Consider the following 15033-nt stretch of genomic DNA (forward strand, 5'->3'; position numbering starts at 1 on the left):
ATTTCTGCTTCTTTCATTTAACATTGTATCATAAGCATTTTCTAGTGTTGCTACGTGGTCTCCGTGACGATGGTGTTCAATAAGTGATTTTAAATGAGCTTGTCCTCTCGGATCACTTATTTAACATCATCAGCATGGAGAGGACAAGCTATCACTTAGCCATTTTTTGGATGATGGACATTTAGGTTTTTTTACTTGTCGTTGTTTAAGTTTTGGATGAAACCATCAACTTTTTGAGCCCAGGGGGCAAATGCACGTTTTTATCGGCTGACACGGATGTTCCCTGAATGAGCTTCAGCCCAGGTGTGTTACCTGTGACCATGCTTGTCAAGGTGTGTGTCCAAAGACCAGGGCTGGTCCATGAACTCTTTGTAATTGGTTCATGATGAGATTAGTACAGAATTTGAAAGTAAGCATTTATGAATTTAAAACATATTTTAATGATTTTTTTTTTGAGGTACCAGGGCTGGTTGAACCCTGGATCTTGTATGTGAGAAGCCAGTGCTCAACCACTGAGCCACATCGGCTCTCCTGAGTTGGTTTTTTCGTTTGTTTGCTTGTTTTTTTTTTTTTGGAACTGGGAACCGAACCCAGGACCTCCCCTGTGGGAAGCAGGCGCTCAACTGCTCAAGCCACATCTGCTCCCAAATAATGTTTCAATAATAGAGCAATTTTATGACTGTTGAATCTAAAAGTAAAAAAATTGGAGTTTGTAGTTTCGTTTATCTTTGTTTTTTAAATCTCATTTTTCTGGTAATTCATTTTATTGTATTTTACAAAACTTTTAGTATACCAATGGAAATGAAACAAACGAAAGAGATTTGGGGATAGTTTGTCTTGTGGTCTGGAATACAGCATTAGGGCCTGGGGAATGCTCTGTGACTACCGACAGCCCGCTGGTGCTAAAGGACCTCCTTCTTGTATTTAAGGACCCCAGGTTTGCAGCACAGGTGGAACCCAGCAAAATGCGGGTAGCCTTGCACAGAGTCTCCTGGCTTCCACTTGCACGCATTGACCACATCAGGTGATAAAACTTGTGGGATGCATGGTGACAATGACAGTGGGGCGCAGAAACAAGGCGTGGTGGCCAGAGCAAAACATTTGCCCCACCAGGACGATGCTACAGTAACAGGTACCCCCACTGTACTAGTCAGGGTTCTCTAGGGAAACAGAATCAATAAGGGATATCTGTCATAGTAAGAGACTTATCAGAGTCTCTCCTACAGCTGTGGGGATGCACAAGTCCAGGTTCTGCAGGCAGGCCGCAACCAGGAACTCCGATGAAAGTCCAGTGAAGATTCTTGACAAGTTCTGGGAGAGGTTGGCTATCCAAAGATGAGTTGGGAAATTCTCTCTCAATGCTGGAATCACTTTCCCTTTTAAGGGATTCAACTGATTGGGTTAAGCATCACTCATTGCTGATGGCAATCTCCCTGATTGATGTAATTGTAGTCAGCTATCTATGACTTACCACTGCAGTAAAGTCAATGGTGACTAAAGTCCATAAATGCCCTTGTATTACAGTTAGCCCAGTGCTTGCTTGACCAAACAACTGGGCACAATTACCTGGCTGAGTTGACACAGTAGCCTAACCATCACGCCCACCTTTGCCCAGCTGTGGTCCTGGAAATAGCTAGACACCCTCTGGCTTTGCCCCAGATCTTCCAGGCATACTCCAAAACAAACAACTCAGTGGTGGTGTTTCTTAGGAAGAGATCAACTAATGACTTGGGGGAAACTGTATAGGAGTTCCCAGCAACTAGATCTTGAGGGATTATTTCCCTCTGATCGCTAAATGACAAGAGATGCATGATAAATGGTCAAGGTGGGAAAGCGTGTCTATCATGCAACTTCTGCAACTCTTAGGTATAAAATTTTAAACAAATGTTGCTGGCATGCAAGCCAAACGTTAATGCTCTCCTATCGAGATTCCTAAGTTGGCCAGCCCATTTCACTGAGGGTATAAATATATATTCAGGGCCTGAGCCAGATCACTTGCCAAAGGAGTCAGAGCTCCTTCCCTCCCTGGACTCTGCCTCCTTCCAGCTGGGCCCTTTCCCGTGTCTGCTTCTCTGACGCGTCAGCAACATGAGCCGCCCATTTGGTTCTCGGTCTGCATTTAGCTCCAGGAGCAGGCGGGTTGATAGGGCCGGCTCTTCTGCAGGCTTTGATGGTGGCAGTTGGGCTGTGGGGTGTGTATCTCAGGCCCGAGGGAGGGCTGGTGGTGGTGGGGATGGGGACTTTGGAAAGGGATTTGGCTCTAGGAGCCTCTTCAGTCTGGGTGGCAGTAAGAGCCTCTCCTTCATCCTAGGGAGGAGAAGTGCCAGTGGTGGGGGAGGAGGAAAGGGACTTGGATGGGCAGAAGCTTTGGGGGTGGTGGCTATGGGGGCGGTGGCTATGGGGGTGGTGGCTTTGGGGGTGGTGGCTATGGAGGAAATGGTTTTGGGGGTGCTGGTTTTGGAGGTGGTGGTTTTGGGTTTGGGGGCTGTGGTTCTACTTGTCCTCCAGGGGGCATTCCAGAAGTGACCATTAACCAGGGCCTCCTGCAGCCACTTCACCTGGACATGGACCCTGAAATCCAGGAGGTCAAGACAAAGGAGCGGGAGCAGACCGTGGTCCTCAAGAACAAGTCTGCCTCCTTCATTGACAAGGTGAGCACTGCCTGGGCAGGCAGAGTCTTCGGACACTGACTAAACGACGGACAGGGGTTTGTGTCCTGATGCCTTTCTCCGACCTTGTTGTCTCAGTTTGGTGGTGACAATCACTTCCAGATACATGTGTCCTGGTACCTTGGGTAAGCATTCACCTCATTTAGGCCTCAATTTGACTTCTTCAGGGGATTTATTTCTATCTTTTCTTTTTGGAAGGAAAACAGATGTGTGAAAATACCCAACAGACAACATACGTGGGGCTGTAATCTCACTCTCATTCATCACTATTTATTTTCCATCCATCCATCCATCCATCCACCCACCCATCCATTCCATTAACATTTACTATATAGATACAGTAAATCTGGCTTCTACTATATACCAGGCACTGTGCCAGGTGCCACAGGGTGACTAGTATGTGGGTCCCGCTCTCAGGAGCTCCCAAGCTAAAGGGGGGATAATTATGACAGTGTTAGAAGTGTGTTGACAAGGCAGTGCTCTCTGGGCTGTGGTAGCTCAATGGAGGGTGGGATGAGCTCTACCTAATCCCTTGAGTTCAGGAAAGCTTCACTGGGGAGTCCAGGTCTGACCTGGTCTTGAAAATGGAGAAAGAGTCAAACAGGTTCATTTCCTAGAGCAGAGGAGATTTCCAGGCAAAAGGACCAGCAGGCACCAAGGCAGGATGCATGAAAGTGTGACAGTCTGAGTGATTTTCAAATGGTTAAAATTCCTGGAGAAAATGTTTTAAGAGAGGGAAGAAGAGAGAGTGGAGATGAAGCTGCAGAGGCAGAGCAGAAGCAGGTGGGCAAGCCATGCACCGTCCAGGTGGACGTCCCTGTGGGTGTCCCTGGGGGCTAAAGCCAACAGAGCTCGATCCTACAAGGCAGCATTCTGTCTGAATCCCTCCTTCCAGCTCCTCCAGGGTCAGGACTGGGCCAGATGGCCTCGTGGGAGCCCTCTCCCCATGCCCTGATTATGCCTGTTTCGGCTCCAAATCACCAAGCAGAGGCTGATGGAAGGGCTATGTTGAAGGCCTCCTCAGCATTCCTTTTTTGTCCAGAGTGGAGGCACCCCAGAAAGTGCTTTGCCTTTGGGATGAAGAAGGAGGCACCATTGAGTACAAAGGCTCCCGAACACCCAGTCACTTTCTTTTGGTCCCCACAGGAGTTTGGTGTTGAGATGAAAGCTTGACCTGTGATCTGACAGCAGACTAACAGTGGCCAGAGTCCACTGTTGGCCTGTACAGCTGGCCCCTGGTATCTGGGCAAGTGCTGGGGGCACCGAGCAGGGCCTGTGGGTAGGGGGAGGACTCCTGAGGGGCCTGGAGACAGCTAAAGGAGGCCCACGTGCTTCGGGCTACTTCTGATCAGGGTGGATGGAAACTGGGGCTGAGTATCATCTCATCTCAGGCATGGTCGGCGGTGGAAGGTTTGGCTGGAGTGAGGAGGGGTCGGAGGCACCACGAGAGGCCAAGGCTGGGCAAAGGGCAGAGCAGGGAGAAGAAAGGGTTGGGGGCCAGCAACATGGCCCTAGACTGCTGGCACCTGTCTCCTGAGGCTCTCATTTGACTTGGCTCCTGTCGTTAAGAGCGTATCCCTCAGGTCTATGCATGGGCTTTGGGTGGGGGCCAGTGCAAAGAAGACGTGGGCTTCCTGTCCTTCCTGAAGGCGCACACCTGGGACGACCTCAAGGAGAGGTTCCTCAGCCCAGGGGGCTCTGGTCTGGCTGGAAGGGAGGAGGCTGCTATGGCTAGAGTGCGCCCCTGGATTCTGAGCCAGGCCTCTGGCCTTGATCTTTAACACTGAAAACCGTCCTCAGTACCACACGAGAGCCATCCTTTATAAGCTATCACACCAGTCCTCCGACTGAATCCTCCCTTGGCTGCTTGTCCCATTTGGAAGACAAAATCCCACAAGGTCCCCATCAGAGCTGGTCTTGCAGCCCACGGCTGCTGCTAGCCCCTGATAGGCACTGGTGAGAATCGGGCAGAATTGTCCCCCCTTGGTGGGACGGGTCTGAAGCTGCCTGGTTTAACGAGCAGAGTGAGGCCTGGAATTTAGCCCCCCACCTCTGGTCCCAAGGCCTCACTGTATGCAGTGGCCCTGCCGTCCCTCCCTGCCTCACCGCCCGCTCACCAGCACACGGCTGCATTCCGCCGCCATCCACACCCCAAGCAGGGGCCTGTCTCAGGGCCTTTGCACGTATACTCTGCACTCTTGCCTGCAGAGACAGCCCAGCTCCCTCTCTGCCCTCCAGCAGGCCTTTTCTCAAACGCCACCATCTCCGTGAGGCTGTCCCAGGCCACTCTGGTTAAAGCAGACCCCCGCCCCAGCACGCCTACCCACACCCCGGCTTTCCTTCTCTCCACTGCCCCACAGCCATCTGACACTCTTCATTTCTTTGAGGTTGTCTCTCTGAATGGCAGGTAAGGTCTTGAAAAGCAAGGACCTTTCGGTCAGCATGGAACTCCCAGCACACTTAGGATAATGCCTGGCACGTGATAATTGCTCAATAACCGTGTGTTGAGTGAAAAAATGGATTCAGACTTGGACCCTCAGGGAGTGGGAATGGAGACAAAGGCTTTTTAGAAGCATTGACTGGGGAAATGGACCTCGGGAAGGAAAGGGGAGGGTCCGGCTCTCCCCACTGGGACACTGGCCTGGCCTCTGTGGTATGGGCCAGAAGGGCATTCGCTTGCGGCTGACCTTGAAGACTCTGTGCCAGGGGCTAGTGAGTGGCCTGGATGGCCCAAACCCTTTGTTCTTTATTCGTCTGTGAGATTGATAAACTGTCTTCTCTGAGCTGGGTGTTACGCGTCCCCGGGTCTCAGCATCTTGTGTCTCCTGGAGAGCAGAGCAGACCCAGGCCAGCCTGCAGGGGGCTTGCAGCCCGAGAGGGGAGACCCGTGCTAGAACAACACCCAATGGCTGCAAATTGCACACACGCCGTGGGGGGAACGAGCAGGGTGCTCGGAAGGGGAGACGCCAGGGAGGGGACATTTTAGCTGGGATCTAAAGGGTGAGTAGGCATTAGCTGGGCAAAGAGTTGAGGAAGGCCTGGGGTGCTGGAGGCAGGGGAGGCCACTGTAGCCAGAGTGTCACGGGCACCAGGCAGGAGGAACCAGACACAGAGGCTGGAGTTGGTTTTTCCCAGTGGAGGTCAACTTTATCTGAGCTGTCCCAGCTTCCTTGAGTGTTGCTGGTGAGATACAGTCCAGGAGTAAAGTTTTGTAGGGCAAAAGCAAAATGGCTTTAAATTCCTTTTCTAGCGGTCATTAGAAAAGGAACCCTTTGCCAGGAATAGTCTTGGCATTCCCTGCCTTTTGCAGTCTGATGATCTGATGAGAGCCCTGATCTCTTTTAAACGCATATGCTCTGGGAGGGAGTGGGGGAGGGAGGTTGGGCTAAGTCCCAAGCCCACTCGCTGTTTCACATGGAGATTCCCCACTGCACCACAAGAGCCTTTTCTTTTGGTCCCCACAGTGCTGAGCGCGGGGCTGCGAATGTGTGTGGAGCTGATTCTCCCCCTCCCTGGGAGTGCCCTCGGAAGTAAAACTAGGCGGGTGGCAGGGATTTCTCATGGGGGTGTTACAAGATGTACTGACAAGCCTGGGAGGTTGCCTAACCTCCTGTCTTGATAAAGGCAACAAAAACTGAGCCGGGGGGAATCCCCTGTGAACATTTCCCAGCCTCGGGGCAGACTGTGAAGGAGTGAAGGAGAATCTCTCCACAAGGGCAGAATCTCCAGGGCTGGGGGTTCCCGGACCCCTCCCCAGTGCCATATCACAGAGGAGGGTCTTCGGGTAGTGTCGGGGCACATGGCAGCGGGTCTGCCCCCACGCCTCCTGGGGGAGGGAGCGGGATGCTGGAGGAGACGTGCGACGCCTGAACAAAGGTTGAGCCACAGAGGGTCGGACACGCTCTCCCTTCCCAGGGCAGGGGAGGGGAGGCCCCCTGTCTCGGGAAACTGGTAGAGGAAAGCTGCGGGGTGGTCATTATCATAGCAAGGACAATCCACGCACTTGGTCTGCACAGCCATTACCTCTCTGGACCCTGTATCCAGAGACCTGGAGATTGGAGCCACAGTTTTGGGGAAGAGGTATAGCGACCCTCTCTATTCCCTGTGCTAATGAAGGAAATGCCTAACACTAGACAATCCCAAAGTCCTTAGTTTGGGGCACCCTAAAGCATTACACCACATTCTAAATAACGAGAAAATTTACTCTTTGAAGTAAGTTCAGGCTCTGAGCTGCAAAAATGAGGGTCTGGGTCATAAAAGCATTTAAATCAGGGTAAATTCCTGAAAAACATGCCAGCAGGCTGGGGAGGTGCAGGTGTGTGCGGGGTTTGCTCAGGAATCAGTTAAACATTCAAACTCCATTGTTCCCTCTCTCTTCTTATTCCTGCCTCTCCTCAATCACATAAAGCATTCCAGCCACAAATAGACAGGAGTCTTGGCTGGGCTAGTGTTTCAAATGCTCCAAATCACTGTTTCTTTATGTCGGTGTGGCTAAATGGGGGTGAGGGTGAGAGTGCTACTGTGTAAATGGTGCAGCTAAAGGAAACAAGGCATTCAGTGGCAGGTGGTCTAGCCCCCCAAGCCAGAGCTGGCTTTAGTGTTCATTTTGAATCTTACAGCCTTTGGCCAACCATCAGCAGCCTCACCGATGTGGGTGTCTTGGTCTCCGAGAGCAAGTTCTCTGACCCCGAGAGGGGCCACCTGCCTCTCTGAGGTCTGGCATCTGCTGTGGGGCTGCTGATCCCCTTACACATGGGACCGCTGCCCTGACCCATGGCCTGGGTGGGCTGGAGGTCTCCTGCTCTTAGGTGTGCTTCCTGGAGCAGCAGACCCAGGGCTGAGAATGAAATGGGCGCTGCTGCAGCAGGTGCACATCTCCACCCGGCCCCACAGCCTGGAGCCCGTCTTGGAGAAGTACATCACGGAGCTGCGGAGGCGGCTGGAGTCTCTCAGAGGGGAGCTGCTGTGCTGGAACGCTGAGGCCAAGAGCCTGCAGGATGTCCTGGGGAACTATAAGAACAAGTGAGGCCCCAGGGGGCTGGGAGAAGCACGCCAGGAAACTGATTCCCAGGCGCAAGAATTGTGCCCTTAGTGTGTATGCAGAAGGGCTGCGGCCAGGGCCAGCAGGCACAGCCACTGAGGCTCTGCACTGGACAAGTGCCGGGTACCACTTTGCCCCTGGAGGTGGGTTCTGACAGCCACCTCTCAGCTGTAGAGGGGTGGAGTCGGGGAGAGGCAGGATGGCTTCCTGGATGTTGGAGCTAGATGAGCCTGAGTTCCAGTGGGGCCTCTGCCGCTGACAAGCTGCGTGCAAATCAAATTAATCTAAGACCTTTAGTCTTCAATCGGTAGAGTGGAGATAGTACTAGTTCCTTCCTTGTTGGTGTGGGGTGTAGACTTGTGGTTCTCAAACTCGAGCATGCAGTCAAGCCGGATGGCTGGGCCCACCCCCCGTTTCTCCTAGAGTAGGTCTGGGATGGGATCTGAGCATTTGCATTCCCACCAGGTTCTAGGTGCTGTTGGACTGGTCCACACTTTGGGAACCACGAACCACTGGTTTAGATGAAATTAGGCCTCGTAGATTCTTAGTACCGTGGCTATACGTAGTAAGCATCCAATCAGTGCTAGCTGTTGTTAGTAATCGTGGTAGGGGTGACAGGATCTGTCTAATTCCAGATCAGCTTCTGCACGCACCGGCATGGCCTCTCCCGTCCTCTCTAGGGAAGCAGGGAGCTTCTCTTCACATCACCTTGACCTGCTCCCTGCACCGTGCCAGTGAGACGGCAAGAGTGTGCGAGGCGTGGGGAGAAAGGGGATTCACACTGGAGGTGTTGGGTGGGGGACAGAAGTGTCAGTGAATTTTTCCACCCTTAAAAATATATTAAAAGTGATTGCTACTGTATGTTGTCCATTGAAAAATTTTATTGAGCTTTACAAATTTACAAAGGTAAAAACATCAAAATCAGAATGGACATTTGGGGGACACTCTATGTGGCCCTGGGTTTCCCACGTCGGGTCTCTGTCCCCTCTGTTGGCCTGGGAGCCGCCTCCAGCTCTCAGTGGGAATGCTGGGCCCTGGTAGGGGACTGTCAGCATTGTGAGCTGGGCTCTCCAAGTTCAGAACAGTAGAGATTTGGGAAGACTCAAGGTCAGCACCTGCAGCCTGTGTTTCTTGCCTCCTGCCACAGGTATGAGGAAGAAGAAGGTGAGGGAAAGGGTGGTCCAGAGAGGGGTGGCCCAGAGGGCCCGGGAAGCTGAGCCGAATGAGGGCGCTCTTAAGACTTCCTCTGTTTATGGGATGATGCGTGACAGGGTAACCTCTGGGGCCAGCCTGGGGTGTGTGTGCTGTCCAAATGCTGGGCCCCTGAAATTTGAGAACCCTACTTCTTGGTTACTCCTGGAGGTGTAAGTCAGCTTCTGGATGTCAGTTAACCTTGGCCTTGGGACCTGGGGTGGGACTGGGGCACAGGGATTGCTGTCACTCCCTCTGTCCAAGAATGCCAGGGTAGGAGTGAGGTGGAGGTCTGCAGGTGAGGAGATAAACCCAGAGACACTTGGCCACGGGCCCTGGGCTGCCCAGGTTGCTGGTGGCAGGCAGTGCCTGGCAACAAAGTCAAACTTGTGTTTCCTGGCTGTTAGGAGCTGGGTGCTGCTTTATGACTGAAGTGGATCTGCAGTCCAAGGCTGACCTGTGTGGGGAGATCCATTTCATGAACTGTTTATACGAGGAGGTGAGTCCAGCCCTCACAAGCCCTTTGCTTTTCTCCCATCTCACAAGGGGTTTGGTCTCTTGGAGGAGGAGGTGGGCAGCCTCACGCTCCCCAGTAGGGGTCTGTCCCCCCAGCCACCCTCAGATCTGAGGTCCTGCAGTCCCCAAGTGCTCAGGAATCCTGGGCAGGTGCACTGGGGATGGGAGCAGGGAGAATCCCAAGGTCGGAGAAGGTGAAATAGTCGCGGCTTCGTTGCAGCCCAGTCTGTTTGGGAACTGGGGATAACATCCAGGACATGCAGGGGATAGGTGGCCAGAAATCAATGCGCAGGTGGCAGCTTTCCCGAGCTAAGTGAATCAATTCTTCATCAGTCCTGGGGAGTTGCCTGGGCTATTGGGGGACTCCCCAGGAGATGTCAGCGTGGATGCCCTTAAGATCCACCCTGACATCTGGTCCCACTTGCTCGGGGCCAGAGGCTGTGCTAGGAGCTCCGCACACGGTGTGGGTCTCTCCGTTCTGCAGGAGGAGGGACAGAGGCACTGGGATGAGGTGCCTGGTCGCACAGCTGGTCAACTGTAGAGCCGGTGAGCCTGAGGGGCTCCACCACCGAGGGCCCTTCTGCTGCCCCTGAGAGCTCGTGTGGGCACGGGAGAGGGAAGGCATGAGCGTGGGTTCAAGGAGCAAGTCTGCCATGCCGGAGGGGCTGGCTCAGAAGGCGGCCAAGCAGAGCGAGGCAGGAGAGAGTGCCGAAAGAGCTCTGGCTTCAGGCTCCTTCCTCTCCCCTGGGGCCCGGGTGTGGGCCCCATTACTTTTGGGTGGGGCACCTTCTGGCCCGCAGCAGCCGTTCAGAGAACTTTCCCCCAAGACGTCCACCTGGCCCAGGCTCCTTACTGCCCCTCGAGGGGGCAGAGTGGTAAACTGAGGCCTGGGAGGTGTGTGAAAGGACTCAGCTGTGCTCTGCATCTCGCAGGAACTGCCCCAGACGCAGACCCACGCCAGTGACACCAAAGTCATCCTGGACCTACATGGCATCGTCGACGCAGTGCGGACGAAGCACACGCTGATCACACAGAAGAGCAAGGAGGAGGCGGGTCCTGGTACCAGACGCAGGGGGGCGCCGGGCCCCGGACTCCACGCGCAGAAAACTAACAATCCTCCCATGAACTTGCATTATTTTTCTCTTACTTCTAAAGAAAAACATATTTGTTACAAAATCCTAGAAATTACCAGTGAAGATTACCCATAATCCCACTGCCACTATTGCTCTGTCAGTACGTTTTCTCCGGGTTCTTTGAAGCTAATGTTTACTGAGAGCTCACGTGGGTCAGGCACTAAGGGCTTTATATATTGTTTCATTTAACCCTGCCACAACCCTATGAGACAAGGATTTCATAAATGCATTTTACAGATAGTAGAGCAGGATGACCTAATTTGTAGTCTTGCAGCTTGTGCATGGCAAAGCTAGAACTTAATTAAACTCAGGTGTGTGTCTACAAAACCCAGGCTCCTGACCACGACAGCGTCTTTTATTTTCACTTTTTCAGAATGGCGTCTTTTAAAAAATGGGCTTGTGCCTTTCTTTTTACTTATCACATATGAATGTCTTTCTACAACATTCAATATTCGACATCATTTTTAATAGCAGCACCATAGTCCCTTGTAAGGCTGTATTAGATAAACATCTCTGTAGCTAAGTGTTTAGGCATGTCTTTGGTTACTTCTTAAACTTAAATTGGCCCCGATCTCTTCAGACAGTAGATTCTGTAGTTGAAGGGTCAAAGGACTGACACTTCCTGTCACTAAGTTCTGAACAACTGGCACCTGGTGAGCTGCTTTGTGAATTACCTGTGGCCGACTCTCATCCCAGCTCACCTCTGTCCTACTGTCCTGAGGACAGGAGCTCTGAGGCTGGAACAGATTCCTGCATCAGACTGAGAAAGGAGGCAGCTATGCAACAGAGAAAGCATCGGATTGCAGATTCCCTTGAGCTAGCGCCCTCCCCCGCCCCCTTTCAGAGCCCTGGAGAACTCTGAGTGTTAAGTCAGTATAGACCCAGAAACAGAGCTAGGCAGGAAGATGCAAAGGTGCGTGGAGCATGCTAAGGGTCTAGTAAGAAATAAGGTCCTCGCTGCTAGGAAAATCATCCTGGAAGAGGGCAGGGCGGAAAAATATGAGGGCGTTGCAGGGTGTGGAGGGGCCAGCGTGAAGGCTTAGGTGTGGGAAAAGGAGGTAAGAAGGCCGCCAAGAAGCAGGCTGGCCTGGCTGGGATGTGGTGCTGGCCCAGGGGCTGTGGAGAGGCGCGGTACATGCGTGTGTGCCTGTGTTTGCAGCTCAGAAGCGGGGGTTTGGTTTCGGTGTCGGCCTAGCGGGGGGCTCACAGCTCTGGGTGGGCTCACTCTGGGAACTTGCCCTGCAGATGGCAGTCTTGGAAGGCAGAACCAGTCCCTCCTGGAGGGGCTCGTGGCGGGCGGCAGGCGCTAACCTCGGTGCTGCCTTTGACCCCAAGGTCACAGCGGGGAGACGTGGAGACGACCTGAAGATCAGCAAGGTGGAGATGGCTGAGCCGAGGCGCACCATCCAGAGGCTGCAGGCAGAGATCAGCCACAGCAAGAAGCAGGCGGGAAGGTGCTCGGGGTGGGCTGGCCAGCCCCTCCACCTCCCACCGGGACCTGCTAGAGGGCAGCCTGCAGCTCAACCCCAACTCGGCTCCTCTCCGTGATCTTCTCCCAAGCAGATGGACCAGGGACTCTCGTCCACTCTGGATGCGGAGGAGAGAGGAGAGCGGGCCCTACAGGAAGCAGGGCAGAAGCTGCAGGCTGCAGGACCTGGGGGGGGGGGGGGCCGCAGCGGTCCAGGGAGGGGCAGTCCAGCTGCTGTGCCACTACCAGGAACTGCAGGGAGCCAAGCTGGCCCTGGATGTGATCGCCATCTATAACAAGCTGCTGGAGGGCGAGGAGTGCGGGTGGGCCTGCGGGAGTGGTGGGGCGGGGGTGGGTGAGGTGGGGGTATACAAGCTCACGATGCAGCCCTGGAGTCAGTCCCACCTGGACTATTTGGAGAGAAGACAACCCCAGCTTTTCTGGGAGGAAAGCTCAGGCTGAGCAGGGACACATGCGTCAGAAGCAGCACATAGTAGTTGGCAGGATCTAGAGAAATCACCTGTCCCCCTTCCCCTGCCTCCAGGTAGAATGTCCCCCTGCCCCATCCCAACCCACCACAGCCAGGTGATGACCGCCCTGCCCCAGGCTAAAATCCCCTCGGGCCCCTGGCTCCCGGGCCTCTGTCCACTGACTGCATTTCCCCGAGGCGGCGGCCCCTCTGCGGATGTCTGTAGACAACCCGCCTTCTTTCCTTTGAGCTTTGTGGGTCTGGCTGATACGTGGGTTTTGGTTTTGCAGGATGTCAGATGAGCTGCGGAGCCAAGTGAGCGTCTGTAAGTAGCAGGGCCCAGGCCTGGGGTGGTGGTGCCCGTGGGTGTCCGGCAGAGGGAGGCCCGAGCAGGGAGGCCAGGCGACCAGCAGGGACCTGGCAGGCTGGTATTTTAGCTTCTGGTCCTATAAAGGGGAAACCAGAGTGAGCAAACCCAACCACAAAGCCAGGAACTGGTCCTTTAAATAAAATAAGCAGTTACGATCTCAGTTTTGCTTTACCTTAATTTTTAGGATTCCCAATAATCAGCTGTGGCTTAGAACTTTCTAGTGCATGCATTAATAAATACTGAAAATGTGCTACTTAAAGGGACCCTACCTTTAAATAGCCCCTGCCACCCGTCTGTAGTATGAAGAAGGCTTTTTCAGTGGGAATTCTTTCAACCTCCCATGTATCGTTTGCAAGTCAGATGCTGCAGGTGATTAAGGATGTAGGAGGTTGGGTGCAGGTGAGGCCCCCTGCCCCAAACTTCTGACCCTTGCTGGTCTGACCTCTCCGCACAGCGGTGCAGCGCAGCCGGGTCATGCAGCAGCGGTGGAGGGTGGCTCTGGAGGCTACAGTGGCGGTAGCAGCGGGGGTCCGGTTGGGGTGGCTCAGCAGTTTTGCCAATAAATTTCCATGTAGGTGGAGAAGCAGGGAGGAGACCCCAAGCAGTAGATCCGTCTTTGGAGGGCACTGGCTTGCAGTCAGCCTCACAGTCAGATACATTTCTTGGACTCCACTCAGCCCAGCTCCTCCTGGCCCTGTACCCAGGGCCCCCGTTTAGCACTGGAGCAAAAGAGCCTGTCGAACATCTATAGGCAGATAATTGAGAGTTGATGTCAACCCCAGGCTCCCTTTCATGGGTCTGGATGGCTCTATGAACACTTATCCATCCCTCAGGGAACCCACAAAATGATCGATTTCCAGGAGTAGCTGATCGCAAGGTGAGCTAACTTGTAAAGGCAATCTCCATTCCAGGGCCAATTCCTGCCTCGTGGTTGGAAAAACCTCATCCCTTCACTCTGACGGGGAGCGAGAATTTGCTGTGTACATCAGGCACCTGTAAATCGTGCCTGGTCCTGAATCTGAATCTCTCTCTAAAGAAGCATTATGCCCTGGGTTAGCACCCCAAGGTGGGAATATGTCACAGGGCCCTGGGAAGGAGCTCTTATCCACAGAGAGGACTGCTCTTAGCAGTGGATGGAGGGGCTGATGGACAAACAGTCTGGCTCTGCTTCCACCCAGGCCCCGCCTGACAACTCCAAGTCTTGTAAGCCTGACACTGAATTTCGCCAGCACGGCCCTCCCGGAGTTGCCCAGGTGGCTGGGCACGTGTGGCCCACTTCCTCTCTGTCCAGGTGCTGAGGGCTTGAGGTCTGAGGCTCTGTCCTGGGTTCCGATCCTGAAGCAGCCTGGGAGCCTCCGGTCATTTGCAAGGCACTTTAATGCTCCTTTGCCGACATTATAAGCCCCTTCTGCCTCCTGTTCTTTGAGGCTCTGAGCAACAAGTGAGACTTTGACACCTAATTTTGGGTCCCACATGAAATACTTGAGGTGTGCTGGAGACGACAGGCAGGGAGAAGTAGTGGCCAACTCACAGGCCTGCAGAGAGGGGTACGCTCTTGCCTCTAAGAGTTGGCGTCGCCTTCACGCGCTTGCTGGGTCCTGACACAATCTTCAAGTCCACGATTCTCTTGGGACACCTGCGGGTCCTTCTGGGGAGTGTCGTGACTTCATTTCCTGGTTGGAGCTTGTACCTTGAAAGGCTCGACATGTCTGGTGTTTCTACAATAAATGTTTCTGTAATCTCACACTGCTGTTTTGGTCAGGAGATGAGTTATTTTTTCTTTAATTTCTGCAGGCCATGTGTTCTGATTTGGGAAGCTAAAAAATATTCTTCTTCTCATTTTTTCTTGCCCAAATAATACACAGTCTAGAATAACCATGCAGATATACTCCTCCTAATCCTAAAAGTGGTTACACAGTAAAAGGTCAAGGGCACATTTGCTTAATAGGTATTTGTTAAGCTCCTACTGTGTGACAGGCAGTGTCCTAGGTACTGGGGACACAGTGTTGAAAGAACGTGTTTCTGAATCTTAAGGTGCTTATAACCCATGTCCTGTGGGGATTGTGAGATTCAGAGGGCGAAGTTAGAGAGCGTGCCTCCACGGAGCTCCTGGCCTAAGGGTGGGAGTGAGGCCTCGCCTCAGCCTCGGGAAGACCCCCCCACACTGGACAGCAGA

General features: G+C 53.3%; 1 protein-coding gene and 1 long non-coding RNA gene across 2 annotated transcripts in view; one reads left to right on the forward strand and one right to left on the reverse strand.

Moving 5' to 3' along the window:
- Positions 1–2088: 2088 nt before the first annotated feature.
- On the forward strand, positions 2089–7695 carry LOC101430369 (keratin, type II cytoskeletal 1b). Its single transcript, XM_058309104.2, is given in 4 exon segments — positions 2089–2336; positions 2369–2651; positions 7478–7502; positions 7505–7695. Coding segments are annotated over 4 exon segments (747 nt in total).
- A 4692-nt stretch (positions 7696–12387) lies between these two features.
- LOC111764753 (uncharacterized) overlaps positions 12388–15033 on the reverse strand; it is a 31515-nt gene continuing 28869 nt past the window's right edge. Inside the window, exon 3 of the long non-coding RNA XR_002797286.1 lies at positions 12388–12933. This is a non-coding gene — a long non-coding RNA (uncharacterized lncRNA). The remainder of the gene's footprint in view (positions 12934–15033) is intronic.

The sequence above is a fragment of the Dasypus novemcinctus genome, chromosome 12 (genome assembly GCF_030445035.2).
Source record: "Dasypus novemcinctus isolate mDasNov1 chromosome 12, mDasNov1.1.hap2, whole genome shotgun sequence".
NCBI classification, from domain to species: Eukaryota; Metazoa; Chordata; class Mammalia; order Cingulata; family Dasypodidae; genus Dasypus; species Dasypus novemcinctus.